The 19,354-nt window shown below is 36.4% G+C and overlaps 1 protein-coding gene across 1 annotated transcript; it reads right to left on the bottom strand.

The window, feature by feature from the left end:
• Nucleotides 1–77: 77 nt before the first annotated feature.
• Nucleotides 78–14,649, bottom strand: LOC132149366 (monocyte to macrophage differentiation factor 2-like). The gene is made up of 7 exons (XM_059558542.1): nt 14,354–14,649; nt 5,575–5,656; nt 3,925–4,085; nt 2,481–2,555; nt 2,282–2,383; nt 2,015–2,084; nt 78–1,066 (listed from the first exon to the last, which is right to left on the bottom strand). The coding sequence occupies exons 1-7, from the start codon at nt 14,389–14,391 to the stop codon at nt 818–820; spliced, it is 777 nt and encodes a 258-aa protein (XP_059414525.1). The 5' UTR covers nt 14,392–14,649; the 3' UTR covers nt 78–817.
• Nucleotides 14,650–19,354: the final 4,705 nt, after the last annotated feature.

Genomic DNA, 19,354 nt, shown 5'->3' with positions numbered 1-19,354 from the left:
ACGATTTAGTTGCAAGAATTTCCTCAAGGTTTATAGTTTTATTAGACCTTGAGCTAAGTCTTATTGGGTTTTACTAAAAACCTCATTCATGAAGGCTAGTTTCCATGTGAGCTTCTGTGCATGGCTCGCTCCCAATAACGAATCAAATGGCTCTGTGGGAGCTAAACTTTCATGTGGATAATAATTTGGTGCTGATTTGGTGATCAAGAAACATTATTATGATCAATAATAAAGTGTTGCTTTATATTTTTGTGGAAACTGATTACCTCTCAAAGGTTCAGGGTAAGATTTAAAAAAAATTAAAACAACTAAAAAAGAGGTAAAGAATGGCAATACATTTCTGAAACCTTCAATTCATCAAAGAATCCTGAAAAAATGCATCTCAGTTTCCACAAAAAAATATTAAACAGCAAAACTTTGAGAATAATAATAATAACCAATTTTATTAATTGAGCACGAATAATTATTATTAATTATTACATTATTCTGCTTGATGCCAATGAATCTCAATACATTAGTCACAAGCACAGGCTGATTATGGGAGTTCATATCAAGGCAGTAGACAGCTCAGTTAAAGGATGTGGAATGTTATTCATGTTTTCTGTATTATACACACATTTCCCTGTAAACACTGACAGCTGATACAGTACATTATGTCAACAGGTTAAGACCACATCTGCAAAAATAGACTGGCCAGTTAACAGGACAGAAATCCTTCTATAGAAAAATGTATTTTAGACCAACAGTACTGGAACGTGCCCGTCTATGATTAATATAGAGGGATGCAAAGGCAGCACATGATCAAATACACTGTCTTTTATAGCTCAACAAACCCTGTATGTGTCAGATCTTTTACATCTGTCACCTTGATATTTTTTATTTGGCTGGTCCCCGTTGTATACAAGTACCTCCAGATGGCATAATAGTGTATGCCTGCCCCCACTGCCACGAAGACGTGCCAGATGGCATGAGCGAATGGGATGAGGCCATCACTCTTGAAGAAGACAATTCCCAGGCAGTAGAAGACTCCGCCCACTGACAGCTCTAATATGCCCTCTCTGTTAGGCTGAAATAATGTGTTCAGTTTAAACAGGTCGCCCCCCACAGATAAAATACACAAGGGACACTGTACAAAAAGTGTCCCATTTGTTTCTCTTGTATGCATTTGTAAAAATAATAATAATAACAACTTGCTGTTACCAATCCATTACCAGCTCTTTCATTTTACAAATATGCACATATTCTGATGCAAATGTATGATTTGATACATAAAATATAAACGTGAAAGTGTGTGTGCATGCATATATATATATATATATAATGAATGGTGATAACAGGAAGGATACTTAACTTGTGGATAAATCTTTAAATAATAAACAAATAAAAATTATTTATATAAGTTACAATCGAATGAGGTCATATACAGTAGTAAACAAGTGATTAAATTATTTTTCTAAGAAGCACCCTGTAGAACCACAAGGCTTGTACAAAAATAATGTAATGTCAACCCTTTCTGAGGGCACAAATATATCCCAACCTATTTATTAAAATGCATTCATTTAGCAGAGTGTTTGTCTGATAGGATGTTTTAAATCCTCCTAAGATTCATCAGAAAAGGCACCTGATTCATTGAATGACTTAATGACTTGTGGCGGGTTGCGTAAACTGCTTAGACTAGTGTTAAAAAGTTAGTCATCTAATTTCTTTTCTCCAAGACTGGTCATAAGTTTTAAAGTCAGCTACAAAAAGGTAGATTGGTCTAAAGTGAATCCAGAAAGTAAGACTGATTGCCCCTTGGCTAACTGCTGGTTGGTCAAACTAGTGCCTATGTTTATGCAACTGGCCCTAGGTCTCACATGGGAAAATAAAAACCTACTTCAGTTGCAAAGAATACTTGATATTAACATCGCTAGCTAACAGAGATGTTGTAAAATATAAATAAGCTGCTTAGGACATCTCAAAAGCCTTCATTACTGTATTTATGAACACATGTATAGGTGTCGGTGACACATACCATTGACAGAAGAACAACTGCAGGAACAGCTCCCATGGCGGTGTAGCACAGTAAGTCTAATATCTTGTTCCTAAAACGTAACACAGCCATTTTAAAGATTTTCTGATGCTAATATTCAATTGCATTGTTTGATGCATTCATAATGCAATTGCTTGGCAAACTAACAAGCACAGACAGCATTTTTTACACAATTTTGGATGTTTACGACCCCATCAGTATCTGAGAGTGATTATTATCCTCTACATCCTCAAAAAAGTGGGCACCTACTTCTCATGAAAGAAGAAGACATAGGCAGAGCCAGCGCAGGCCATGATCCACACCAACCAGCGCATGTGCACAGCCCAGGGTCCTAGTTCCCTCAGGTTCAGCCTGCACACAACACATCCACTTACATGACACTCAACCCTGTGAAGCTGGAAAACACTGATGGTGATGTTACTGGCACACACACACATCACATACTCACCAGGGTGCATAAGATGCAGCAATAAAGAAATATATCACCATCCTGTCGCACATGTGAAATCGCTGCTCCACTTTCCTGTTACAGCAAGAAAATGTTTCAAAATAAAAACCACTCTCTTTTTTTATAGTTTGCACTACACTTCTGTTTAAAAGTGAGTCTTATGCTATCTGGGATTCATTTGTTGGATTAGAAATACAGTATAAACAGTAATATTGTGTATAATTTAAAATAACCCATTTGAATATAATTAACAATGTTATTTTTTCCTGTGATGGTAAAGCTGAATTTTCAGCATCATTATTCCAATCTTCAGTGTTGCATGATCCTTCAGAAATCATTCTTATATGCTGATTTGATCTTCTAAATCAGTTCCTGGAGGAAACGAGGATCCAGCTAATCAGGTCATTCAGGCTTATTTGAAAACTACATTATGTGTGCTGGAGCAGAGTTGGAACTAAACTCTGACACCCCTGTTCTAAATGAAGAATGGTATGTAGGTGACTCCAGTGAAGCATGTTGCAACCCTTTTATTCAGATTTGAGTCCTGTTTTTCTTAATGAGACTTTTTTTTTTTTTTTTTCAGTATGTGTTATTTGGAATGGGCAGGGTCATGACTGAATGACAGACGGATGAATAGAGATCCAAAGTTCATTCGTAATGTTTCCACTAAATCTGAATTTACAGCTAACACTTCCTCTTAGCACAGAATATGCAAATATACTAAAGCCTAAACAACATTTCACATTAAAGATTAAATATTGCACCATAGACATATGAAAAGTTTGTACTATATTTCAGTAAATTTACAATGGTGCTGCTAACGTAGCGTGAAGCTGCTCTTTATCTAGGAAGAGTCCTCATAAGCTATTTAACAATCAGACATCTGTATGCATGCAGATGACATATGACTACTCTTTGTTTTCTGTAAATTCAGGGCTTGGCAGTCAACACGGCGGGTGGAAATAATTAATTTCAGATGGCGTCTGTTGTCATGCATGGGTTTTAAAATTAGAAGAAATGCAAAGCAAGTGCATAAATGCAATATTCTGCTTTTTGCAGCTGAATTATTTTTGTATTGTATAGAAAAAAGGAAACCTGCCTAATTAACTTATGAAATCAGTTTGTTTCACATCTTAAAGCACTTTATAATGAGTGTGTGTTTAGTCATTCTTGAATCCCCTTAGGAGGAAACATGTTAAACATGCTGCATGCACTTTTTTTTTTCTTTAGTTAACAAAGAGTGAACATGCTTTTTTTTTTTTCAGTGTCAAGATTTTTGGTTAAAATGTATGTGAATGTACATGCGAAAGTATATATTTTAGGTGCAGCCGAGGTTCTTTACTGTCTGTTTTAAAATAAAATAGAACTGTATATGAAGAAAGCCTTTAAAACATTCTAACTTTTTAAAATAATAGCTATATATCATTGCTCTGTTATGACTTACCTGAGATGACTTTTCTTCCAGGACACCGTGTGGAACATGGTGGACATGATGAACAGCCCAGACAGACCCGTCCCATACATCCATGCAGAGATGGTCTCCCACTGGTCATCAGAAAGAAGGTACAACACAGAGCTGCCCAGGATACTGGGAATGATCCAGAACTGAACAGAAGACAAAATATCTATCTTTTTTGTATATTCTCAATATATTACTTGAGTGTGTATGCGTTAAAGCAGTGTTTAAGAGCAGACCAGCCCATGTGAGTTTGAGTCAAGAACAAGATCAGAAGAGGGTTGAATCCGAATCAAGAACAAGTATTGCTGTGGACTAGTATTAGTCTTGCATGTGGATTAAGACCAAGATCATGATAATATGGCCTTGGACTCAGACCTGATGAACAAGACCATACAATATTGTTTAAGACTCAAAGACCAAGACTGTGAAGATAAGGTCTTAGACTCGATGATGGCGAGTCGAGAATAATTCTTCATGGTCTTGGTCTTGTGATGTGGAAAATGCAGAATCCAGTCATAAAAACAGAATTTACTATAATGTGGAATGTCACAGAATTTTCCAAAGATTGGATGACTAAATCAAAAGTAGGTTAGTACACTTAAATGAAAATGCAATATGGACTAGTGTTCTGAATATTAAGCTGCAAAAATACTATTTAAATATGAATCCTGCATGTTCTGTGTGGGAAAAAATGGCGCAGACATGCGGTTTGGTCAGTGTTGCCAAATAATTTTCAGAGGAAGTTGCTAAAGGAAGGTTGATTTGTTGCTAAATAACGCTGTGATGTGTACATTTTGCTATTTGGATTACTGTAATCACATCTGAAAAATTACAAATTCTAATATTTGTAGCCTGACCATTGACCAATCCTCCTTCCATCTGTGTCTGATCAAATCTTCTTAACATATCCCACAAGCTTTACTGGTTTTCTGCAGAAGCCAGCAAAAGCAGTCTGACAAAATTACATTATCGACAAACATACACCATACATTTTCATGGCTTGACTTTAATTTGTAGACATCAGAAAGGTAGATGCACAGTATTCTTGAGCATTTACTTACTAGCCAAACGACAATACATTGGTGCAAAGAGGATTTGGTGTGTGGTCAATGTCTCATGCTGAAGCGTGCCAGATGTGCGGCTCTGAGAGGCGTGGATTAGAGAGCAAGATGTTATCCAAACAACATCACGAAGCAAGAACATGCCGAGCATGCCCATAAAAAACATAATCCAAGATCAGAAGCAAGGGTGAAAAGGAACCGAGTCAAGCAAATGACAGTATTAAGAAGACTACTTGATGACTGTGACCTAATGGTATTGTTCAATGATTTTGTCCCTGTATATCCTTAAAGTATTGTTCTTTATTAAGCAGTATTACATCACACAATCTCTGTGCTCTTTTTGTGACCTTGGAGATCCTTCTGTGTCAAAGGACAATGGCATCAAACCTTTCCCTCTTGAAAACACCCACTCCTTCACAAAACCAGAGGTCTGTATACTAAATGTTGACCAACCCATCCAGTTTGTCATCTCACGTACCTTTATTAAGCAATTTATTTTCAGTGAGGTTTCTTCAACATATTGTTTTGACCTGCTCTGAGCTCTGCGTGAGATAAGAAGTAGATGTCCACTTACTCCATGGGTGGCACAGTTGGCAGCATGCTCGTATTCAGTTGGCTGGTATCTCTTGCTAGATGGGACTCGGTTGTTCATAAACCTAAAAATAAATGTATTAATTAAATAAATTTTGTGACTGAAGGTAGAGCTTCAGTCTTCTCTAGTTCTAGAACAACTGCTCTAGATTTTTCTCTTGTTTTTTTGTTTTGTTTTGTTTTTTGATTCTTTGATGAATACAAAGTTCAAAAACAGCATTTGTCTTAATTTTTTTATTACTTTTTAAATGTCTTTACTGTCACATTAATGCATCGATTTAATGTCTTTGGTGAATAGAACTATCCCCATTTGACCCCGTTTCTCATGCATCTCATTTCAGGGCTTTATTAATATGTACACCTACCCCAACCATAAACATACCTTTGCAGCAGGATAAATACATTGTTGGTAGCATAATCTGATAGGTAGCATTATTTGTCAGAACACATGTTGCTACCTGTAAGCGACAGACAACTGTCTATGGCCTTGGGCTTTGAGGCGGTGCCTCCATAACCGTAACACTGTATAGCCTCATTGTTCGTTGGATATACTTGAATTATCACCTGCAATTAAACCAATTAATGTTGCCATTTCAAAGCAGGTCCCACCTTTTGAATGTTTGCTGTGATCAGTTTTGCCAAGGTCTACTTTAACACTGTTGCCTTGGGTTAAAACAACCCCAACAACGTGATATTTAGACCCTGTAATGCAAATTTTACCAGGGGAATCAAGTCAAAACACTTGTATGTTATCCCCTTAATGCGATTTTTAATGGGGGATCCCACTTGAAATGCGTTTGGTCCAGTTTTGAGTAGCGATTGGGCGGGTTTTGTTATAAAAACCTGGCTGTGACGAACACTGAACACATCCTTGAGGTGCTGCGAAGCAAATGGCTAATATAGCTCCTAATGCAGGTGTGTGAGTTGTCCTTATCTATTTTGAAGTGATTGCACTGTATTATAAATATTAACTTGTGTCGATCAGCGTCATTTCTGCACTGATCACTGACCGCTTTAAAAAAAAAAAAAAGTTTAAAAAAGTGCGAGCACCGTTCTGAATTAGACTTGAGCCGGTATTCGGTAATGCGATATATCACGGTAATGAATATGCACAATATTGTTATCGTGGGCACTTCTAAATACCGTGAATAATTATATATTACAAATTATTCAGAATTTGGAATGCATTTTAAGAATACTATTCCCATCAACTGGTCAAAATGCACAACACCGCTGCATGCTGCTTGAAAGACTCTGATGTAAACAAGCGCTCATGAGAAGCACATGGAGGAACACGTGAGGGACGCGCTGAATGAAAGCACATTCACTCTCTGACAGCAGATGGCTCTAAACTGCAGAAAATGCAGTCCTTACCCTTGAAACACCACAAATAAAATAGCTGCCCTACTTTCTAAAACATATTTAATTATTTTAAATAGGCAATCAGATTTGTGTATTTGCTATGATGTTCATCACAGTGCCAAATACTAAGTATTATGTCTTAATAGGCTTTTAATCTGGACTACAACATGATTGGACTACAAACAGAAATTGTTTGAAAGTGTTTAGATTTTTTTTTATTGTTAATTTATATTTTACATTAGGGCTTCATTTTTAACTAGTTAATTCATTAGTTTACATAAACTGCCAATGAAAAATTCTTCTGAACATTCATTCATCTTAGGTATTCCAATATTTAATAACACGTTGATAAAAACTAAAGTTGCAACTGTATTATTTAATGAGCTCACATGAACTAAAATTTTTATTTTTTAACAAAGATTAATAAATTCTGTAGCAAATGTAGCTATTGCTCATTGTGAATGTTACTAAAGAGATCTTATTGTAAAGTGATACCTTTGGGTCTTTATAGTTCTTTTGCACTTTAATCGGTGCAAAACTTTTAACTTTATATATTTTTCTGTATTGCTTTATTGTATTTAAATGTTCAGTTATTTTTGTTGTACAACCCGAATTCCGGAAAAGTTGGGACGTTTTTTAAATTTTAATAAAATGAAAACTAAAGGAATTTCAAATCACATGAGCCAATATTTTATTCAAAATAGAACATAGATAACGTAGCAAATGTTTAAACTGAGAAATTTTACACTTTTATCCACTTAATTAGCTCATTTTAAATTTAATGCCTGCTACAGGTCTCAAAAAAGTTGGCACGGGGGCAACAAATGGCTAAAAAAGCAAGCAGTTTTGAAAAGATTCAGCTGGGAGAACATCTAGTGATTAATTAAGTTAATTGATATCAGGTCTGTAACATGATTAGCTATAAAAGCTTTGTCTTAGAGAAGCAGAGTCTCTCAGAAGTAAAGATGGGCAGAGGCTCTCCAATCTGTGAAAGACTGCGTAAAAAAAATTGTGGAAAACTTTAAAAACAATGTTCCTCAACGTCAAATTGCAAAGGCTTTGCAAATCTCATCATCTACAGTGCATAACATCTTCAAAAGATTCAGAGAAACTGGAGAAATCTCTGTGCGTAAGGGACAAGGCTGGAGACCTTTATTGGATGCCCGTGGTCTTCGGGCTCTCAGACGACACTGCATCACTCATCGGCATGATCGTGTCAATGACATTACTAAATGGGCCCAGGAATACTTTCAGAAACCACTGTTGGTAAACACAATCCACCGTGCCATCAGCAGATGCCAACTAAAGCTCTATCATGCAAAAAGGAACCCATATGTGAACATGGTCCAGAAGCGCCGTCGTGTCCTGTGGGCCAAGGCTCATTTAAAATGGACTATTTCAAAGTGGAATAGTGTTTTATGGTCAGACGAGTCCAAATTTGACATTCTTGTTGGAAATCACGGACGCCGTGTCCTCCGGGCTAAAGAGGAGGGAGACCTTCCAGCATGTTATCAGCGTTCAGTTCAAAAGCCAGCATCTCTGATGGTATGCGGGTGCATAAGTGCATACGGTATGGGCAGCTTGCATGTTTTGGAAGGCTCTGTGAATGCTGAAAGGTATATAAAGGTTTTAGAGCAAAATATGCTTCCCTCCAAACAACGTCTATTTCAGAGAAGGCCTTGTTTATTTCAGCAGGACAATGCAAAACCACATACTGCAGCTATAACAACAGCATGGCTTCGTCGTAGAAGAGTCCGGGTGCTAACCTGGCCTGCCTGCAGTCCAGATCTTTCACCTATAGGGAACATTTGGCGCATCATTAAACGAAAAATACGTCAAAGACGACCACGAACTCTTCAGCAGCTGGAAATCTATATAAGGCAAGAATGGGACCAAATTCCAACAGCAAAACTCCAGCAACTCATAGCCTTAATGCCCAGACGTTTTCAAACTGTTTTGAAAAGAAAAGGAGATGCTACACCATGGTAAACATGCCCCGTCCCAACTATTTTGAGACCTGTAGCAGAAATCAAAATTGAAATGAGCTCATTTTGTGCATAAAATTGTAAACTTTCTCAGTTTAAACATTTGCTATGTTATCTATGTTCTATTGTGAATAAAATATTGGCTCATGTGATTTGAAAGTCTTTTAGTTTTCATTTTATTAAAATTTAAAAAACGTCCCAACTTTTCCGGAATTCGGGTTGTAAGAAAAACTGTTTTTAACCTGTTATACTGTATTATGAGCACTTTTTTAAACTAAATTTCAATACTATGATAATAACGTTTATCCTTATATAAAAGCATGAGCAATTAAACACAACAGGAAAATTTGATACCGGCATATCCCTATTCTGAATTTGCACGTACAATGAATGACATTGCCCATTACCAAAAAGAAGTTTATTCAAGTAGTTTACTTCTTAATGGAAAGTATGCTTTTAGTTTACTTTTTATGTACTTCTTTAAATGACATTTAAGTATACTTGACTTATACTTACAAAAAGTCTAAGTATATTTGAGCTATACTCCTAGAATCCGTGTTTTCATTATTATACGGTAGAGGGCGCTAGTACACATCTTCTGCACAGAATTTCCAAAAAAACACAAGTGAAGAAGAAAAAGAAACACCAGATACTAGCACGTGTAATCTAACATGATCATCTGACATGAAACAGCATCAAAACTGTGACCTTGTGGAATAAAATGACCGCTGAAGAGGTAATAATTACAGTCAAGCTTTAGGGTGTTGATCGACCCCATCTACGTTTTGATTATCATTCTGAATCCAATTCATAGTTTTTTCAGCTTTTTGTTTAAAATTGTATTTCTTTATTTTTTATGAAACTTACGCACATTAAAGTGTTTAAAAAAAGAATGCATGAAGCTAGAATAAAATGTTTTTGTTTACAAGCAGATTCCCTGTTCTTTATTTGTATGTTTTGTATGTTCAGATATTCGTACAACAAAATATATACACATTAAAACCTAAATATGGACATAGTAGTATACTTAAAGTATGATGTAAAGTTCACTTAAATGAAACTTATGAGTAAACTTGCAGTATAAAACTACTAAACTAGTAGTTAACTGAGACTATACTTCAAAGTGTACAAAGTATTTAATATGTAAACTATCAGTATACCTATAAGTTCGCTTTTAATATAATTGCAGTACAAACTACTTTTATATACTAGAAAGTGGGCCAATTAAGTCCCAAGGAGTATACTAATAGAACACTGATATTTGTATACTTGCTACATAAAGTATACTTAAAAATATCTTTACTTAAGTATACTTAATAAAATAAAGTTTGTATTAAAAGTCAAAAAGCAAAAACACTAGAACAATTTTTAATGTTTAAAAAAGGGGGGGGGGTATCCATTTGTATGCATATCTTCTAAATTCTGCTAATGATCACATTGCTGCTCATTCAGTTTCAACTGACTAGAAATTAACTTATTTTCTGCTTTGGGATTGTCTTTCACTTCCACTTGATTTGTGTACTGTATAGTGTATATTTAAAGTAACAATGCAATACATAAATATCTTATTAATATTATGAAAGCATCTAGTCATTATTGATTGAATGGGAGGGGGAAATCCTGCCCATACCCAGCTAGTAAAAAATGATAAAAGCACTGATGTTCATTTACTGAAGAGGAACTGTGAATAAATTATTGCAAAATAATAATAATAGCATGGCTATAATAACATCCTCAACCAATAATAAAGATATTACCTTATATATAAAGTTAGATTAATATAAACATACAGTACTGGTCAAAAGTTTGGACATTGCTGTTACTACTTTTAATGTTTTTTTTTTTTTTTTCAAAGTGTCTATTTTGCTCAAGTCTGCATTTATTGGATCAAAAATGCAGGACAAAACAGTAATATTCAGCAAGGATGTGTTAAATTTATAAAAAGTGATAGTAATGTTATTAAAGATTTCTTTTTATTTTTGTTCATTTTTAAACATCTTTTTAATCATCAAAAAAAAAGTACTGTGATACTGAAAAAAGTATCATAGGTCATAAAATAAATATTAAGCAGCACAACTGTTTCTAACATTGATAATAAATCAGCAAATTAGAATAATTTCTGAGGGATCATGTGACACTGAAGACTGGAGCAATGACTGCTGAAATATCAGCTTTGACATCACAGGAATAAATTATATTTAAAGTATAGTAAAATAAAATAAAAACATTATTTTAAATTGTAACAATATTTCAAAATATAACTACTTTTTGTGTATTTTTGATCAAATAAATGCAGGCTTGATGAGGATAAGAGACTTCTTTCAAAAACATGAAAAATAGTAATGTGTCCAAATGTTTGACCGGTACTGTATAAGTAAAAATATACAAAATATGAATTAAATGTTGTATAAATAAAAAAGTTAGGAATAATATTTGTTCCAAGTGCATGAATTTTGCCTAGGTCCTCCAAATGTCTAGAGCCGTCCCTGGATCTGATGCCACAGAAACAGCAGAACAATGTTACAGGTTATAGTCCTTTTCATTTCAGAGGTTAATTCAGATATATGTAACACATTAAGGATAAAGAGCACATAATGTTCAGGTTCAAGAGCATTAGATAAGCCTCTTTGAGGCACCTCAAGGATTTAATATGCATTCGGATCACATTTTCAGAATTTTTGTTATATTGCATGGTTGCCTAGCATCTGTAACTATAACGACGAAGCTAATCCTGTTCGGAATGAGGTCTTTTATGCAACTTACATTGAGCTGCTGATGTATCGAGAGATGATGTCATAGTCTCCATGCCAACCCGAGGCTTGGGATTTTCTTATTTCCCCCCAAACACTCTTTATCTGTTTGGTTTAATTAATGTGCTTGAGGACACAGGGAAGTGGGCTACACTGCTTAACAGAATAAACCAGCCAAGCTCCGGAAACCATCTTACTTTGCTTCTCGGTTAAATGTCTTGATTATAGTGTATTTCAAGCAGTAAACAGATTAATTGTCTTCAGTTGCAGTCCTGTCCTTTTTTTTAAAAATATCTTAATTTCTATTTGAATATAAATATTTGCTGTTGGGGTTATTTTTTTTTCATTAAGCAATTAATATTCTTTAACAAAAAAACGTGTGGTGTGATCCAGGTGTGATGTAGGAACTGCATTCACAGTCATTCAATTATAATGCGTGAATGTAACAGAGCTCCAGACTGTGCCTTTAAGCAACATATTTATTGGGTATAGTGTCACTTTTCATATCATAATATTTTTTACTATATTCAGGAAAAATATTTACTCTGAGCACTGCAGGCCATCCTGTTCATTATTATGAATAAGTTTAATAAGTTAATGTTTGGCAACACTACAGGGTTCAGCACCCCATGTGTCTCTGCTTGGCCTTTATAAAAGGAATTACTTTTATATGATGGCATCTGGGGCTAAACTGGAAAGATCAATGTCTATATGCTATTATATATATATATATCCTTTCATATGCTCCAGCTTCATAAAGTTTGGTTCTTCTATGAGCACAGACAATTTTCCTGAGTGATGTATTGTTGAGTGTAACAATTGCATATGACAGAGGCTGAAAACTGAAAACATTTGCACTCAGATGGCCACAATGCAAGTTTCTTGTCGCTGAAACAAGGAGAATCCAAAACCAATAATCACAGGGGTCAAAAATACACACAGTCCAACTAATTGTACTGTACTTTAGAAGAGGAGATTGAAAGGGAACCCTGTGTCTGACCTTTCTGGGAAGATTCTGGAGAATTAAATGAAAGGTATCAGGTGCTGACTGGAGTTTATGACTCACCTCAGAGTTATCTGGAGATCAGAGGAAACACTGCATCTAGGTATAATAATACAGTCTAACTAAAGTCACCATTTTTAGCCACTGTTCTTTGGTTAAAGGAACAGTTCACCCAAAAATTTAAAGAAATGTATCTTTTAACTTTAAACCATTGCTTCTGGCCAAAATACAACTCAGTTTTCCATAACAATGCTTCCTCCAGTGAAAAAGTCAATCCGCTGTTGTCCATTCACATGAAAATCTGCCAACATATTTGATTAGAACTCTTTTGGACTGTGCTTGATCTGTCCATATTTCTCTCCTGATTCAGACAAGACAACTTTGCACAGGAGAAAGCAATGTTATGGACAGAAGACTGGAGAATTTTAGTAGCAAGCAACAGAATAAAATTCAAACTTCTTTATGGATTTGTTTCTTACAAACATGCAGCTTGTCACTTCACAAGATGTGAAGTGATGTACTGGAGAGGATTATTGTGATGTTTTTATCAGCTGTTTGGACTCTTTTTCTGACGGCACCCATTGACTGCAGAGGATCCATTGGTGAGCAAGTGATATAATGCTTAAATTTTCCAAATCAGAGAAATTTGTAGATGAATAAACAAACTCACCTACATCTTGGATGGCCTAATGTATGTACATTTTCAACAAATTGAACTGTTTCATTATGCAAAGCATGTTGTGGGAGTATAAATCAAAAGTATTTTTTACACATATATTTAGCATTGAGATGCTCTTAAAATGCTCACATGAGATAAAAGAGAGAACAAAAACAGCATTTGCACATAATCTAGTCGACATCCTCTGGGGCAAAGATCTTAAAAGACAAACACAAGGCCTGCTTATGTTTGCCAAGTATGTGACCTGACATTGACATCTTGTCATCACACAAAACTATCAACACATTTACAGTATCTGTATGTCCTACTGAAAAAAAAAATTATTTGGAAAATGTTCTTATTAATAAAGTTCATGTTATCCAAAACGTTATTGTTGGAAAGTCACGTTGAATGACAATTTATGGAAATGATGAGAGTTTAATACTAAGAAGTTCGGTCATTTCACAAAGACAATATGAGTAAAGTGTATAATTTTTTTTTTTTTTTTTTGGGGGGGGGGGGGTGGTAAATTCATATGATGACTTTACATTTGTGTAAAATAAATATAGGTATTATAATGTACATTATCTAAAATTGACGATTTTTTTAGCACAAACACAAATATGTTTAACGCCAGACCTGTTTTTTTTTTCTTTTTTTTTAGCTAATGTTGCAATCCATTTCTATTCATTGTGTGTGTGTAAAGGTCTGCAGGAAATCCTCCCTAAAGGCAAGTTGCAACAGTGCAAAAATAAAATGAAAGTAGAAGTTGACAGAACCTCAATATTTTCTCCATGAATAAACACACCTTGGCTCGCGCTGTTTTACTTTGTTTAATAGTGTTGTGTTCTTATTAAGCAGACCTTATTCTCTTTTCAATAGGCTACTGGTTTTCTGTTATTAACATAGGACAAAAAACAAGTGTAAAAGCCAAACATTTTTTCAATAATATTAAGAAAACAATGTTATAACGTTTTTTTATTTTTTTATTTTAGATAATTTACCTGCTGAACTTCGTCCTCCTAAAATCCATACTGTACATATTTGAACATGTTCGCAGCGGAACTTGCTCCTGGGTAGACAGCCGGAATACTCCCAGTGCCAGCGACGAGCAAACTCCGGATGACTCGGTGCGTCCCAAACTTCGAAGGAAGCAGTACACAGCCCTTTACGAGCACGTGAACACTTGCGCTGCTCAGCGCGCGCTCGGGAGCTGAACTGCGAGAAGCGGCCGCGAGGCGGTGACCGCGGATTTGATTTGTCTCGCGACTCCTCTCTCTGTCAGCAATGCCGCTGTGCTATGCGTGCGCTCAATCCCCTCCCCTCCGCTTTACTTCCTTCCAGGTAAACTGTAATGTAAAACATGTAACGGATATCTGCTTTAGAAAGGCTTATTTAGAAAGACCTAAACAAACTAGCTTCTCTAAGACCCGATACATAATGTAATGATAAAAATTAAACTTTCATATATTTTAGATTCATTGCACACCAACTGAAATATTTCAGGTCTTTTATTGTTTTAATACTGATGATTTTGGCATACAGCTCATGAAAACCCAAACTGCCTGTCTCAAAAAATTAGCATATTTCATCCGACCAATAAAAGAAAAGTGTTTTTAATATAAAAAAAGTCAACCTTCAAATAATTATGTTCAGTTATGCACTCAATACTTGGTCGGGAATCCTTTTGCAGAAATGACGGATTCAATGCGGCGTGGCATGGAGGCAATCAGCCTGTGGCACTGCTGAGGTGTTATGGAGGCCCAGGATGCTTCGATAGCGGCCTTAAGCTCATCCAGAGTGTTGGGTCTTGCGTCTCTCAACTTTCTCTTCACAGTATCCCACAGATTCTCTATGGGGTTCAGGTCAGGAGAGTTGGCAGGCCAATTGAGCACAGTAATACCATGGTCAGTAAACCATTTACCAGTAGTTTTGGCACCGTGCGCAGGTGCCAGGTCGTGCTGAAAAATGAAATCTTCATCTCCATAAAGCTTTTCAGCAGATGGAAGCATGAAGTGCTCCAAAATCTCTGATAGCTAGCTGCATTGACCCTGCCCTTGATAAAACACAGTGGACCAACAGCAGCAGCTGACATGGCACCCCAAACCATCACTGACTGTGGGTACTTGACACTGGACTTCAGGCATTTTGGCATTTCCTTCTCCCCAGTCTTCCTCCAGACTCTGGCACCTTGATTTCCGAATGACATGCAAAATTTGTCCAATAGTCCAGTGCTGCTTCTCTGTAGCCCAGGTCAGGCGCTTCTGCCGCTGTTTCTGGTTCAAAAGTGGCTTGACCTGGGGAATGCGGCACCTGTAGCCCATTTCCTGCACACGCCTGTGCACGGTGGCTCTGGATGTTTCTACTCCAGACTCAGTCCACTGCTTCCGCAGGTCCCCCAAGGTCTGGAATCGGTCCTTCTCCACAATCTTCCTCAGGGTCCGGGCACCTCTTCTTGTTGTGCAGCGTTTTTTGCCACACTTTTTCCTTCCCACAGACTTCCCACTGAGGTGCCTTGATACAGCACTCTGGGAACAGCCTGTTCGTTCAGAAATTTCTTTCTGTGTCTTACCCTCTAGCTTGAGGGTGTCAATGATGGCCTTCTGGCCAGCAGTCTTACCCATGATTGCGGTTTTGAGTAATGAACCAGGCTGGGAGTTTTTAAAAGCCTCCGGAATCTTTTGCAGGTGTTTAGAGTTAATTAGTTGATTCAGATGATTAGATTAATAGCTTGTTTAGAGAACCTTTTCATGATATGCTAATTTTTTGAGATAGGAATTTTGGGTTTTCATGAGCTGTATGCCAAAATCATCAGTATTAAAACAATAAAAGACCTGAAATATTTCAGTTGGTGTGCAATGAATCTAAAATATATGAAAGTTTAATTTTTATCATTACATTATGGAAAACAATGAACTTTATGCTAATATTTTGAGAAGGACCTGTATATATAAATGTATATTTGTATGTAAATGTATATATGTATGTATGTATATGTATATATGTATGTCAATAAATTAATTCTTTAATCATTCTCGAGTTTTGTCTTGCCTCTCTACAACCATTACAATATCTGGCTATATCATTTAGTGACTGCATATTCTGATTCCATCTTTATTTTACCTGATAACGAGCAAATTAGTTAAACCTAAGGAGGTTTATCAATATACAGTATAATTCAAGAAACTAAGACTTCACTTTTTCAGTTGTTTAAAGATTGATATACATTTGTAATTTGTTTTGTGTAAATTGTTTAAATTTTACCTCTGATGTATTTTGAATAAAAAACTAATTTTATAAAATATAATAAAAATTCTCCTGAGATTAAATGTCTTTCAAACTATGTATGTACAAACTAAACCACCTGGGTCTTATAACTGTGGTCCTGAAACTGCAACCGTTGCTATATCATCCAGTTCGGTAGGTGGCACTATCACAAAAAACTAGGGTCCTATAACCGGGGCCCTATAGACGGGGTCCTAAAACTGCAGCCTCCGGTTGTGCAGGAACATACTATTGGGGGTGAGTTAATCACAGACTGAAGACCCAGGTAAAGAATTAATTAAGGGAGGTGTGCAATATGGCGCCCTGATCACCTGTACGTTTGTGAGCTCAGCTATCCCAAACTGTTTTATAGTAGTTATAACGAAACTTTAGATTTTTTTTTTTTTTTTTGAGAATTTCCGTTTATTAATGTTTTGGACTCTTGGAACAACAATAATGGGAGGATCTGAAAAGAGAAAAGGTGCGAAGAAGTCAGGAAAAACAGTGTCGGATACTCCTGCTAGATCTGGTAGCACAGGTGACGATAAACAAACAGTCGGACGACATAACAGTACTCCTGCATCTGGGGACAGTTTGCATGATTATTGTGAACAAAATGATGATTCTGAGATTATGCTGGCGGAGGAGGCGATTCCGCCGTTTCCCGACACTCCATGCAGTTCCCCGGCCGTTAAACTTCGAAGAACTGATAACGTAAATGTGGCAATTATTTCCACACAACTCTCTGAGCTTTCTCAGTTGGTGAAAAACAGATCAGACGGTTTGGAAAAGTTGATTGGCGAAAACTCGCGGGTGATTAAAGACATGAAGGAGGAGATCTGTAGGAATACGGAACGAATCTCTGGAATGATGGAAACCATTGAGTTTGTCTGCAGTGAGGTTAAAAGTTTGAAAAAAAAGAGTTGATTCTATTGACTCGCGCGCAAAGAAAGAAGAAATTAACTCCACTGAGCGAGAAAATCGCCTGGCTCATCTAGAAGCCTACACACGCAGATGGAACCTGAGAATCCACGGAATTCCAGAAAAAGAAAGAGAAAACGTCCGACATGAGGTTATCAACGTGTGCCAATGTCGTCTACCACAATTTAAAAATAAATTCCCTGGAGTAGTTGATCTGGCACACCGACTTGGCCGTGTTAATTCAAATAATAAATCTCGTGGAATCATCTTCCAATTCACCTCGCGTTTCTACCGAGATGCTGTCTGGCGTGCCGCCAAGGACGCTGAGATTTTCTGATTGAGAGCCGACTGAAAATCACGGAAGATCTGTCACCGGCCGATAGAGCGAGGAGGATTACGCTTTGGCCCATAGTTGAAAAGGCCCGAAAAGAGAACAAAAGAGCTTTTTTCGTCGGTGGACGAGCATTTGTGGACTGGACGGAAGTATTTCCTAAGGCTTAAAAGGTAACGGATCTGAATTCCGCACTGACTGATGGTAGGCTGACTTGACCTTGGAACGATATGTGCGTGAATCTCTGGAACTTCCACTTTGAGCCAAAAATGCCGTTACCCACTTCTGACGGTGATGCGCTTATTTTTCTTCCCTGAACATAATTTTTTTTTTTTTTTTTTTTTTTTTTTACATCTTCCCTGAATCTTTTTTGTTTACATCCACTTAAAAAGAAATATGATCATTTCAGACTTTCATCGATTTAAAGTAAACAATGCGAATTATTTCAACCCCTTAAAAAAGGGAATTATAGTTGTTGTTCCTCAATTGTACATATTTAAACGTGCAGTATGGAATTTTTGGCCACCAGGGGTCACTCAATCAAAATAATAACATGAGACGTACTTTGATGACGTCGGGAAAGAGCGTAGGCTCATGGGAGTTGTTGTTCATTGGAACACGCGTTCTGTCGCTCCCCACATTCCTCACTCATTTTAACTGAGGCCGGCGACACACTGGATGCGTGGCGTGTCAGTTTTTAATTCGGCTCCCATGTTAATAGGTTAGAGCTTGCAGACTGCCTGCGTGAGACACGTGTCTCAGGCGCGGCTCGAGCCGCGCGGAAAACGTGTGCATGCTAGAAATAGAACTGATGCCTATTTTTCGCGCGACACGCGAGAATGTTGGAAGCGTTTCCAGGCAAAATATAATAGGAAAATATGTTTATATGTAATTTTGTACACAAATACATATTAATTCATGACATTTTGATGTTTGAAAGTCTATAGGTTGACATAAATTCAGATACAAATGTAATTTAAAAAATAAATAAATAATTATCGATTTTCAAATATTGCACCTGTCAAACATAAGTCTATTTTGCCGTCAATACTGTTGATGGTGTCCTTTATCAGTAGGCTTTATATTTATGTTCAACATGAAGTATAGATATTGTTGTCAGATGAGTGCCAATCAGGTTTTATACATCAGAGACATATTTCTAATAATATACGCTTGATTTTTGACTTGTTGGATTATTCAGATCTTATTTCTACTGATAGTTTTATCCTCTTTCTTGACTATTATAAAGCATTTGATTGCTTAGAAAACGAATTTATGTTACAAGCCCTGCACAGATTGGGTTTCGGTAATTTTTTTTGCAAATGTATTAAAATGCTTTACTGTAATGGTAATAGCTCTATCCGACTCAATAATGGCACCTCTCCTAGATTTTCTTTAAAGCGTGGTGTAAGACAAGGTTGCCCCATTTCCCCATATCTTTTTTTAATTGCTACACAATTTTTAAATTTACATATTAAAGAGACCCCTG

Source organism: Carassius carassius, chromosome 9 (assembly GCF_963082965.1).
Source record: "Carassius carassius chromosome 9, fCarCar2.1, whole genome shotgun sequence".
Taxonomy (NCBI): Eukaryota; Metazoa; Chordata; class Actinopteri; order Cypriniformes; family Cyprinidae; genus Carassius; species Carassius carassius.
The sequence above is the reverse complement of the archived record's forward strand: the minus strand, read 5'-3'. Positions and strand labels throughout refer to the sequence as shown.

Excerpts from the sequence above, each read along its gene's own strand:
- LOC132149366 (XM_059558542.1), bottom strand. The coding sequence starts at position 14,391 with ATGTACAGTATGGATTTTAGGAGGACGAAGTTCAGCAG. Across the intron at positions 4,086-5,574 it reads CCAACTGTGCCACCCATGGA|TTCTGGATCATTCCCAGTAT; the intron begins GTAAGTGGACAT and ends TCTTCTGTTCAG. Across the intron at positions 2,085-2,281 it reads GTCTTCTTCTTTCATGAGAA|GAACAAGATATTAGACTTAC; the intron begins GTAGGTGCCCAC and ends GTTACGTTTTAG.